Raw genomic sequence first — 11,728 nt, forward strand, 5'->3', positions numbered from 1 at the left:
TCTGGAGTCAAATTTTCTACCTCACAGTAAAGCTCTGGCTTTAATGTGTGCTAGATCTGACCTTGGGCAAATTTTCCCCTTAAGCTTCACTGCTACGATCTGTTAAATTGGGAAATGTTATCGACCTAGTGGGGTTGTTCATGCACCAAGCACCCAGAGGCTCAGTGATGAACAAGACAAAGTCCAGCCCACACAGAGCTGACCTTCCACTGGGAATCTGAACATATTCCCCTTCCTTGTGGTATAAACCATGAGGCCTGGGACTTTGTTTTCTTCTTGCAGAATTCCCAGTGCTGCCAGATGTGGTAGCACACAGCTGTAATCCCAACAGTCAGGAAGCTGAGGCAGAAGGATGGCTGGCTGTGAGTTTGAGGCCAGCCTGGGTTACATGGTGAGACCCTGTCTCAAAAAAAAAAAAAAGATTTTCCAACACTATCAGTGTATAATAAATAAATATGCACAATAATTATCTGAATGAAGGAAGCACAAAATACACATGCCAATAAACAAGATAATCTCAGTAAGTGTCAAAAGGATTATACTGCCAAGATAGCTCAGTGGACTAAGGGCCTATTTAGGCAAGCACAGGAACCAAGGTTCTATCCCCAGCACCAAATGCTATGCTTGCCCCACCCCAGGTGCACTGAGTCAGCCACTGAGACCAGGCGTAGTGGTGCATGCCTGTAATCCCAATGCTGGGGAGGCTGAAAACGGGAGAATCACTATGAATCTGATCTGCACTGAGACCCTGTACCAAATAAATTTTTAAAAATTAATTAAATAAATGAAATAGTCCATGTTCAGAGCCTGGCGTAGTGCTTGGAGCATCAATTGCACCTAATAAATATCTGCTGACTAAATGAAGAGTAACTGTAGCAATTATTACTAGGTGCTCAACAGTTCCCTAGATCATTATTACCGACGTGTATTTATTCAGCATGCATTCACCTGTTACCTGCCTCATGCAAAGGCCTGGGGAAAGTATGGGAATGACTGAGGCACGGGTTCTGCTCTGAACTACACAGCTGTCCTTGCTGATGACGGCTGACTCCAAGAAAGACGCTCTAAGAGGAATCACATTATTTCCTGGGTACAGTGACAATTCAACTAGATTTTGAAGGGGAAACAGAATTTGGGTGCATGAGGGCTGGGGATATAGCTCAGTGGCATAAGCACCTGCCTGGAAAATGCAAGGTTCTGAGTTTGATCCCCAGTAGAAAAAAAAAAAGGATATGGAAGAAAAAAAAAAAAAAGAATGAGGGCACATGAAGACAAGAAAGAAGGTATTTCAGACAAAGGAAACACCATGTGCAATCACCAGGATGTCAGAAATACAGGCCAGGAGCAGAGGACAACACATGGCTCAGGTGGCTCCTGTAAGAGGGCCTGAGGTACAGTAGGCATCAAGCGGGCCTTGTGAGCCCACGCTGGCATGGAATGCACTCAGGTGTTCCAACTTGAATCTGCATGCATTGCGAAGCCACTTGAAGTTTACAAATAAACCATACAACAACAAGAAGTCAGTCAGGTGTGTGGTGCATGCCTGTAATCCTAGCACTTCAAGAGGCTGAGGCAGGAGGATCATCTCAAGTTCAAAGCCGGCCTGGGCTCTTAATAGTCCAAGACCAGTCTGAACTACATAGTGAGACCTGGTCTCAAACAAAAACGAGAAGAAACAAAATACCAAGAAAGGTAAAAAAAAAAAAAAGCCCCCTGACTCTGCCCTTTTTACCTAGGAACATGGCCATGAGCTTCTTGTCCTGAAGCAGGATGGCTCCTTTCACCAGGTACTCAAAGTAGGAGTCAACACCAGCTCCAATACCTGCATCCTGGGCTACCCACTTGCCGGTGAGCACATCGATGTGGTTGCCAACCTGGAAGAGAGATATAGTGTCAAGGCCAAAAAACAGTCAACTCCCACCCTCTTCCCAACAAACTGTTTTCGAGTGAGATGCAAGGTGGGCAGCCGCGTGCTTCCTGGAAACACGCAGGCTGTGGGCAAGGCAGCTCGGGGTCAGCCCTCCTGCACATCCTTTCAGCAGAGATGCTTCTCATACACATTTATGAGGATTTAATTAAACATGGTGTGCAAAAATGGAGGAAGAAAAAGACTTGCAGCATTTATACCCTGCCCAGAGTGAATATGAGACAACACAAGGACCTGCTGTTCCTACAGTCTGTCTCAGACTTCAGAGCTCAGAATCTGTAACTCCAGTGTTTAAAGACGAGACACACTTCCTGTTTCCAGAACTGACTCTGGAGGGATACCCAGGAAGCTGATAGAGTGTATGTTTCTAAAGAAAGGAACTGGATGGCTGGGAGACGGGGTCCAAGGGGACTTTGCAAATGTAAATGGGCATTTTTTGGGGGGAGTAACTTTTGACTTTTGAACCACATGACTATAGTCTTTTTAAAATAGATATTAAAAGAATTAAAGGAAGAGGTGCTTTTCATATGACTTGGGCCATTCCTAGAAGCTGGTAACTTTATTTGGTATTCAGTCAAACAGAAAAAACTAACGGTTCTGTGTTCATGTGGGTACCTCAGGGCAGACTCCAGCAAAGATGGAAAGTTGCTGATGTGGAAGGTCAGGTTCTGGAAATACCAGTGCAGGAGGAGGATGCAGGTAAGACAAGGAAGGGAAGGCGGCCCACATGTGTGGGGAGGGGACTAGTAAGTTCCTGCCACAGCCACTTGAGCTGCATCCAGCTGGGGGCACAGGGATGTGGCACACAGTGATTCTCCCCATAATAGGAAGTGGGAGGGTGCAGGAGGACAGAATGTGTGTCCACAAACGCCTATCCGTATCGGTCCCTGGATGGAATTGCTCATGGGTAACATTACGTTCCTGACATTGTGTTCCTGTCTTTCCAGCCAAATGCAGTCAGAGCAGGCTCCAAGTGCCACAGAAGGCAAAGCGACATGGGTGATGGCAGGTGGCAGACAGGCCAGCGTACAGAGAAATGGAAAGGGTCAAAACGATATGGGCTGGGTATCAAAAAGTCCACTATAGTTCCAGGCTGGAGAAATAAACCGCCTGAGCTGGACAGGGAGTTGCGACAGGTCTCAAGAGGGCACCATCTGTAATGAGTCCTCATACAAGGCCGCTTATCAAGCTGACCTAGCACCAGACCTTGCATCAGATATGCCTATAATGCACAGTTTTTAGAAGTCATAATGACTAAGCAAAGGAGGTTTTGATACATTAACATTACTACTAAAGTAACTCAGAACCAGAGAGGTTAAGCAACTTGCCTACAGGCATACATAAGGCCAAGGCTTGAATCTAGCTCTGACTAAATCCAGTGTAATTTCCTGAATAGCCTTGGCCCAGTTACTGTTAGCTTCACTGGACTCTCCTGTTTAGGAGGTGACACCCACCTTGGGGATTAACTGAAATGTCCATGTGTTACAGGCACTGGAGGAAAAATCAAGTTCTGGGATCAAATCAGTTTGGGAAATGTTAAGTGACATGAAATAGATTGTGTGTATACGTGTGTGTGTGTGTGTGTGTGTGTGTGTGTGTGTGTGTGTATACTACTGGGAACTGAGCCCAGGGCTTTCACAAAGAGCTATATCCCTAGCTCTTTTTTAATTTTTTTATTTTTCTAAAGCCAGAGTCTCACTGGATTGCTCAAGCTGCTCAGGCTGAGCTCAAACTTTTGACTCAGTCTCAGCCCCTCAGAGTCCTGGGATTACAGGTGTGCACCACTATGCCCAGCTGTGAGCAGATTTCTTTACCACTGTTTCATAAACTTTATTCCTCTCATGTTCATTACAACTTGAAAAGAAAAAAAAAAAAAAAGTGTACGGCTCCCCTAATTTAATTAACCAGGCATCATTTTTTCTAAGAAAAACCACTCAACACCTCTTACCACTGATGTTCAAACGAAGTGTCTGACCAGGCAGACAGGCCCTAAAAGTTTGGGCCAGGGGGCTAACAAGCCACAGGGGCATGAAGCACATGACCGCTCCCTAAAAGTCAGAGAAACACAAGGTCCAAAATCCAACACAGAGCTGGAAAGATAGTGTAGCAGTTTACGCATCAGGCTCTACAGCGCGATCTTGTAGGTTCGAGTCTCAGGGCTGCCGCTAGGGCAGATGTCAGGGCTAGGCGAGGCTAGGGCTAGGCTAGGTCAGGTGCAGTGTCAGGGACACATCCCCCCTCACGAAGGTGGGGGGACTCCCCCCCACGAAGGTGGGGGTCAGGCACGGGGAGATTTTTGGGGCCAGGGAGATGGCTCAGTGGAATAAGTGCTTCCCTGGCAAGCACAAGAGCCTGAGTTCAATCCCCAGTTCTGCAATAAAAAAAAACCCAACACAGCCCCTGCTCCCTGCTGGGGTTGGGCTCTCAGGCTCTCTTTGCTTCTGTGCCAAATTATGGGTGCTCAGCCCACCTTCAGTGCCCTGGGCCCAAGTCCTGGGCTACTCCTGAGGTTGCCCTAAGCTCCCTCAGCTTGACTGTTACCTGTTGCTCTGAGCCCCGGGTCTCATAAGCAGTGCCCAGGATGGCAGACTTGACTCACACAGGAAGGGCAGTGGCCAACCTACCAGTCCGATATCAGATCGGCTCTCCCACAGGCGCATCAGGGCCACTCTGGCCACATCTTCAAACACAGGGTCTCCAGTGAGGCTGCTCAAGGTGGCAAATTCCACAATGAAGGTCCCGATCCCTGCCGTACAGGTGACAGGGGTCTCTCCTGGGTTCACGCCATGAAGCAGGTTCACTGTTCCATAGGGCATTCCAGTGGGGGTCTGAAAGGCTGACCAATGAAAAACCTGGTCAGAAAAGCAGAAGCAGGGAAGTAGGGATGGTTTTGATATGGGCCCAAAGCTTAAGACCTTGGCCAGTGTGTCCCTCTTTCTCTTTTGGGTGATCTGCTAGAGTCTGAGCCACAAAAGGGTAAATGTCACAACAGGAGCGCCCTCAGCAGCCCCCCTAACCATGATCCTATCAAACACTGCTCTGCCTGACCCTTGGGATCTTCCCAGTGGTAAAAGCACATGGAGGGGCTGTGCTTCAGGTTGTCACATGCCACATAGCGTGTCTCAGCTACAGTGAATCTACTTTTCTTTCTTTTTTTTACATTATGCCCTCTGAGGCCAGGGAGGTAACTTAGTGTGAAGCAGGCAAGGCTAGCGAGGCTTGTGGCACAGACAAGAACATGCCCCACTAGAAGCTAATTGCAACACTGGGGATGGAATGCAGGGCCTCGGCTATGCTGGTTAAGCACTCCATCACTGAGGTATATCCCTGGCCCTTACTTAAATTTTATTTTGAGACAGGGTCTCACTAAATTGAACAGGTTGAACTTAAACTTGTGATCCTCTGGCCTCAGCCTCCCAGACAGCCAGGATTATAGGTGCATACGATCATGCTCAGCCACTCATAGATTTATTTTGAGTACTGGGAATTGAACTCAGGACCTCGCGCTTGCCAGGCAGGTACTGTGCTGCTGAGCTATACCCCTGGCCACTCACAGACTTCTTAAAATACCATTATGATCAAATGAAACAGATCAGCAGATTCTAATTGACTTCAGAGGAGCTATCTGAGATTCCTGTTTCAGATAAGGAGTTTAAGGAACAAAATTATTTTTAAAAGAAAGAAAAAGTACAAGTCACTAAACTACTGATAATGCATGCACCCCTAATTTACAGCCTAGGAAAGTCCTGGCTGTAAACTGATTCAGCCAAAGGTCATACAAAAACATCAAATAGTGCTGGGCTGGAACGCCTGCCCAGACCTCTCACTCTAACCCACCCCAGCCCAGTGCTCTGCCCACCACACCCTGTGCATTCTCATTCAAGAAGGGAAGAACTCAGCAACCAGCCTGAGGCAGAGACTTCCTCTCTGGCCTGAAAGGTTAAATAACTGCAGAGAAGTCCATGCGTCACAAAACTATGACCAAAGTTGTCAAAACTTCCAGGACTTTGTTATCGACAAAGACACGTACTATCAGTCAGGCATGAGTGGCAAGCAAGGAAAATGTTAAGTCTCATCCATGAAGGATTATCTTAGAAAAGGTAGGAAGTATTAAAAAGGAGAGTAACAAAATCCTCCTCCTTTACCTAAAGGACAGGTACACTGGTGCTCACTTTATAATACCTCAATGAGTACTTTTGAATGTGTATTTCTCAATGCAAATGTTTATAAATGAAAAATAAAAACAGCAAAAAGGCAGTTTCCTTTGGGGATGACTCACAGGACATGAGGTCTGCTAGGAGACACTTAAGCCATGAGGCCTGAATGTAGCCAACCCCCTTGCCTCAGCTAAGGGGCAAGGGCTGCGGGCAGGGGATGAATATAGGAGACAGCAGAGGGGCTAGTGGCATGCACACTGAGATGTGTTTGGGCAGGAGCAGCCCTCAGACCTCTGCCCCACCCTGAAGGGAACATAGTGTCTGGCTGAAGCTGCTAAGCCCAGTGTGGCTGCCCCACTGGACGAAAACAATGAGGCTTGGCCTATAGCCCTGGGCGCTACATAGCCAAAAACAAATCCCTCTCACTTCAACAGCATTTGCGGTTCTCCAAGCACTTTCTCCTGACTTCATCTGATCATCCCCAAAACTCAATATTGTAAGGAAGAAGGAACTGTGGTTTCCATTTGATAGACCGGGCAACTGAACCATGGAGAGGGAGCATGGCTTGGTCAAGGTACTGGCTGGTACAGCCAGCCTAGAACCTTCGGCTTCTAATGCTCAGACCAAAGACCTCCCCAGAGGCCTTGCTATTTCAGCAGTATGAGGGCCTGAGAAGAAGAAAAGGGCTCAATCAAAATTAGAACAAGGACCACCCACCCGCTAGACTAGCCTTCAGCCATCCCCACAAACGGTAATCAGGTCTGCTCAGCCATCCTGCATCAGCACCCTCGCAAGCCCTGAAAATGCTCAGGACTCTCCTAATCTCTAGGATCGGTACCGTGGGGTAGAACAGAGCATTTGGGCGACAAAACATCAGGAAAGGATTCAACATGATCAATCTTGGCTCCAGTGAAGGAAGCAGAACACCAGATTTCACATCTGCCCCCTCTTTGCATGGACCTTACCTGGGAGAAGCTTTCGGGCTGCCTCCTCAGCCATCCTCAGGAGAGGTCCCGAACAGGGCCATCCTGCCTCCACTTCAACCCCAGCCTTCTTTGACAACAGATGAGCAGACAGGAGTCCTCCTACCACTGCGGATGGCACAAAATGCAAGTGGTCACAGTCCCGGGGACCAGTCTTTCCCTTGTGCAAATTAAGCCTAAGCACTACTGGGGTGGTTTGCTAAGAAAGTGGTTAAAGGTCTCTTGTGAAAGAATCACCCCTTAATTCCACATGCTTGTGGCATATAAAGTTCAAAAAGTTTTCCTTCTTGGTGGGTCACAGAAACAATGGCCATTTTTTCAAGCTCATACTATATACAAAGCACTAGGTGCTGTTGCTACCCCTTTCCAGATGAAAATATTAAAATTCAGAGAGGCAGCCAGGCAAGGTGGAGCACACCCTATAATCCCAGCACTTAGGAGGCTGAGGCAAGAGGATCACTGTGAGTTCAAGGCCAGTCTAGGCTGCATAGTGAGTTCAGAGCCAGTCTGAACTATACAGCGAGTTTCTGTCTCAAAAAAAAAAAAAAAAAAAAAAAAAAGATTCAGAGACAAAGTGACTTGCCCTCAGCCACCCTTGGTAGATGATAGCGACAGGTCTATGTGATGTCAAAGCCCATGTTCATTCTCCTTTGCCACTTTGTCTCCTCTCAGCTGTCACACGTGGGAGGATGAGAAGAGTGGTTATTATTTTCCATTAATTTATCTATTTTAATTCATCATGTAATACTTAGGACCTAGAAACTGCCTTCTGACTAAAAATAACAACTGACCTTCACCTTCAATTCCCTCGCCTCCTGGAAGGGCAACAGAAAACAGAGGCAGGATCCAGCCAGAGGGGGTGTCTGATCAAAGGTCCCTGCATTAGGTAGACACCTGAAAGGACGACACTCTCTGTGGAAGGATGAATTAAAAATAGACCCTGTACGCTTCACCTAATGCACAAGGAAAGTAGAGGCCTCAAATCTGGGTTCCAAGTGAAGGGGAGAGAAAATAAATAAATATTCCTCAGAATCAGTAACTCTAATCTCTTACTCACAAAATGTTACAGTCTTAATTCATACTCAAGGGAAACTCAAACCTCACGCATGTAGTATAAAGTAGGTTTTCATAAGTAGTACCTCTAGTCATATGGCAGAAACCATCAAAAACTATATCCGGAAGAACCTGTGTCCAAGGCCTCAAAGAATCCTACATGTAAGGTCTGGGAAATGAAGGTACAATTAAAAAAAAAAGTGTAAAAATCATAAAACAAACATGGAAACAAAGCATCCTGAGCAACAGCCAACAGAAACAACAGGAGAACAAGACCGACTGACAATTCAGACAGAATTATCAGACAGAATAGAAAATAAATGTCATACGCTCAAAGAAATAAAAAAGGGGTTGGAATTTATAAGTAGGAAGAAATAATAAAAATTGCCAAGTTTATAAAATGACTAAACAGAGTTTATAAAAGTAAAGAAATAACAAACTAAAAATAGCACAGATCTATGTAACAGTAGATAAGACACAGCAGAGCAGATACTGGACTTGAAGACATACCCAAAAGGTTACCAAAAGTGAAACATGAAGAGACAAAATTTCCTTGAAAAACACAGCAGTAGCGCTTCCCTGGCAAGCACAAGAGCCTGAGTTCAATCCTCGGTTCTGCCAAAAAATAAAAAAGAAAAGAAAAGAAAAACACAGCAGGGACTTGGGAGGATACAGTAAGAAGGTGAAACATATATCTATAGAATTTCTTAAAAAAGGAGAAAATGGGGAGAGGCAATATTTGAAATACTTGAGAACTTTCTCAAACAAAGGAATGATAGCAATTCTCAAACCCAAGACCCTGAACCAAGATAATAAAAAGAATCTTCCATTTCTCTACATCATAGTAACACTGCAGAACATTGAAGAACTGAAGATGGTAAAAGCAGCCACAGTTCACGGAATGACTGCTAGGGAAATGGCTAATGTTAAGCTCATCATACTACTTTCTTGACTTATATACAGGCTAACATTTCTCCAATACAAAGTTTTATAGAGGGGGAACCCACGGGGAAAAAAGATGAACTACAAAGAAATAATGTAGATTGACAGATTTAACAACAACCATGAAACCAGAAGACAATGGAAACATTTCTTCAATGTGCTAAGAGAAAATAATCATATGCTTACATCAGGTATGAAAGTATAATGACCCTCAGTTGTGGTTTGTGTCTAGGTGTCTCCCCAGAGCCTCATGCAGTCATGGAGCGGTTTCCAGAGTTGGTGATTCTTTTTTTGTTTGTTTAATGTATTTAGTACAGGGTCTACAGAGTCTCACTATATAGATCTGACTCGCAGTGATTCTCCTGTTTTCAGCCTCCCACACGCTGGGATTATAGGTATGCGCCACCATGCCCAGTCTCAATCCCGTCTCAGCGTGCCTCGGGAGTGGGGCTTGCATGGCACACCAGGGATTGGCCACTGCACTCTGCCTAGGCAGGCACTTTAGTCTGCTCAGCTATCTGGCCGGCCCTTGTGATTAATTCTTGATCTAGTGCTGGGATTATGGATGTGAATGCTACAAATAATCTGCATACAAATAATCTGGGGCAAATAATCTGCATACAAATGTAGGTAGGGGAGAGGCAGGCTGGCTGGCTGCCTCAGCTGCTGCGCCTCCCTTGGCTCTTTGCTGTTTTCTGCCTCCATAAATGCCTGCCCTCTGCCATGTGCCTCTCTGCCTTGGAGCCACCAGCGTATGGACTGATTTCTACTAATTGTGAGCTAAATAAGCCTTTCCTTCCTTAATTGTGGGTGTCAGGTGTTTTGTCCAAGCAACAACCGAAAAAGTGACTGAGAGACCCTCATTTACAGACTATAAATTGGGCGCAGAAGTTGGCAGAGGGGGACCTAGAGTGTAGCTCTGTGGCAGAGTACTTACAGAGCATGCATGAGTCCTGGGTTCAATTCCCTGATACCACAAAAAGAGAAAAAGAAAAGTTCTGAGACATGGCAATGCACATGGCCTCAAACTTGGCTAAGCCAGGATTCTGCACCATAAGTGCCCTCCACTTTCTTCTTTTTAAGTTTTTAATCTATCAGGCTGGCCAGATAGCTCAGTGGACTGGGAAGCAGGGAGGAGATCAGCTCCATTTCCTGGCTGGGCTGGGGAGATGGGCGGGCTGGTAGGATCAAGGTTTCCCCAGCACCCAGAAGGAAATGAAGACCATTTTACCCACTTTCCATTCCTGTGTACTGAGTTGTTCTTTCCTGGTCCGCCGCCCCTTGTTTTTTTTTCTTTCTTTTTTTTTTTTTTTTTTTTTTGCAGAACAGGGGACAAGCACTTATTCTACTGAGCTATCTCCCTGGCCCCTCGTCTGTTTTTCTGTTTCCCTTTTCTCATTTAAAATAGCAAGAAGTAAGGGCTGGGGCCAGATAGCTCTACAGATTAAAGCACCTGCTTAGGCAGAGCGCAGCAGCGGGTTCGATCCCCGGCACGTCCTGCCAGCTCCACCCCTGGGGTGCACTGAGACAGTGATTGAGACTGGGAGGGGTGGCACGTGCCTGTAATTCCAGCACTTGGGAGGCTGAAAACAGGAGGATCGCTACAAGTAGTGAGACCCTGTATACCCTGTATTAAACATAAAAAAAAACCAAAACTAAATAAATAAATAGAGTAGCAAGAAGAAATGGATGCTGTAATTTTAGGTAGGACTAGTCACTGGGTGTGACAGATATTCAGGGTTAGGGAACAGAAAGCAGGGAGTGGAGTGACCTGGCTGGAAGGAGCAAGGGGGAATAAACCACCAATCTGCTCCAGAGCATCCAGGTCCTCCCAGAGTTGAGGAAAGCTCGTTTCCTCTCCAGGGATGTGATTTTTTAAAATTACTTTCCGGATTTTTGTTGCTTTTTTTCAAATAAGGTCTTAGTTAATAGCCTCTAAACACTAGCTATGCAGATAAACATACTCTTTTCCACACTTCCATCTTCTTCCATTTCTTAAAACAAATGTTAAGAATTCTACCCAAAGAAATAAGACACTAGGATTTTGTTGAATGTATGATTGTTCCTCTAGAGAAAATTAACAGAATAAAATAAACATACTTTGTGTGTTTAAAAATAAAATTCCAGGGCTGGAGAGATAGCTCAGCGGTCTAAGTGCCTGTCTGACAAGCGCAAGGGCCTGGGTTCCACCCCTGCTATCACATTCTGTGCCAGCCCTGAACCCTGGGCATGCCAAGCTGGCCACTGAAACTGGGCATGGTAGCTCATGCCTGTAATCCCAGCACTGGGAAGGCCTAGAAGGAGGATCATTGCAAGTCTGTGAGCCCCTCTACCAAATAAATAAATAAATAAGATTTAAAAAAAGAAAAGAAAAAAATTTCCAAAGAGCAGGGTGTGATGATGCATGACTGTGATCTCAGCACTTGGCAGGCTGAGGCAGGAGGACTGTTCGGGAGCAGCCTGGGCTACAAAGTGAGCTCAAGGCCAGCCTGAGCTGCACAGTAAGACTCTCTGTCGAAAAGACAAAAATAAATAAATAAATAAAAATTAAAAAAGAAAGAAAGAAAATATTTCCACCAAAAAAAATGTTCAGGGCCAGGGAGATGGCTCAGTGGAATAAGCACTTCCCTGGCAAGCGCAAGGGCCTGAGTTCAATCCCTGGTTCC

The 11,728-nt window shown here is 45.7% G+C and overlaps 1 protein-coding gene across 1 annotated transcript in view; it reads right to left on the reverse strand.

The window, feature by feature from the left end:
- Positions 1 to 11,728, reverse strand: part of Edem2 (ER degradation enhancing alpha-mannosidase like protein 2) — a 32,694-nt gene that overhangs the window by 12,857 nt on the left and 8,109 nt on the right. The window contains exons 5-7 of the mRNA XM_004630846.3: positions 7,050 to 7,175; positions 4,552 to 4,763; positions 1,733 to 1,874 (exon numbers count right to left, since the gene is read on the reverse strand). Coding sequence (XP_004630903.1) covers positions 1,733 to 1,874; positions 4,552 to 4,763; positions 7,050 to 7,175 — 480 coding nt within the window. The remainder of the gene's footprint in view (positions 1 to 1,732; positions 1,875 to 4,551; positions 4,764 to 7,049; positions 7,176 to 11,728) is intronic.

Source organism: Octodon degus, unplaced genomic scaffold, assembly GCF_000260255.1.
Source record: "Octodon degus isolate 3935 unplaced genomic scaffold, OctDeg1.0 scaffold00037, whole genome shotgun sequence".
Classification (NCBI taxonomy): Eukaryota; Metazoa; Chordata; class Mammalia; order Rodentia; family Octodontidae; genus Octodon; species Octodon degus.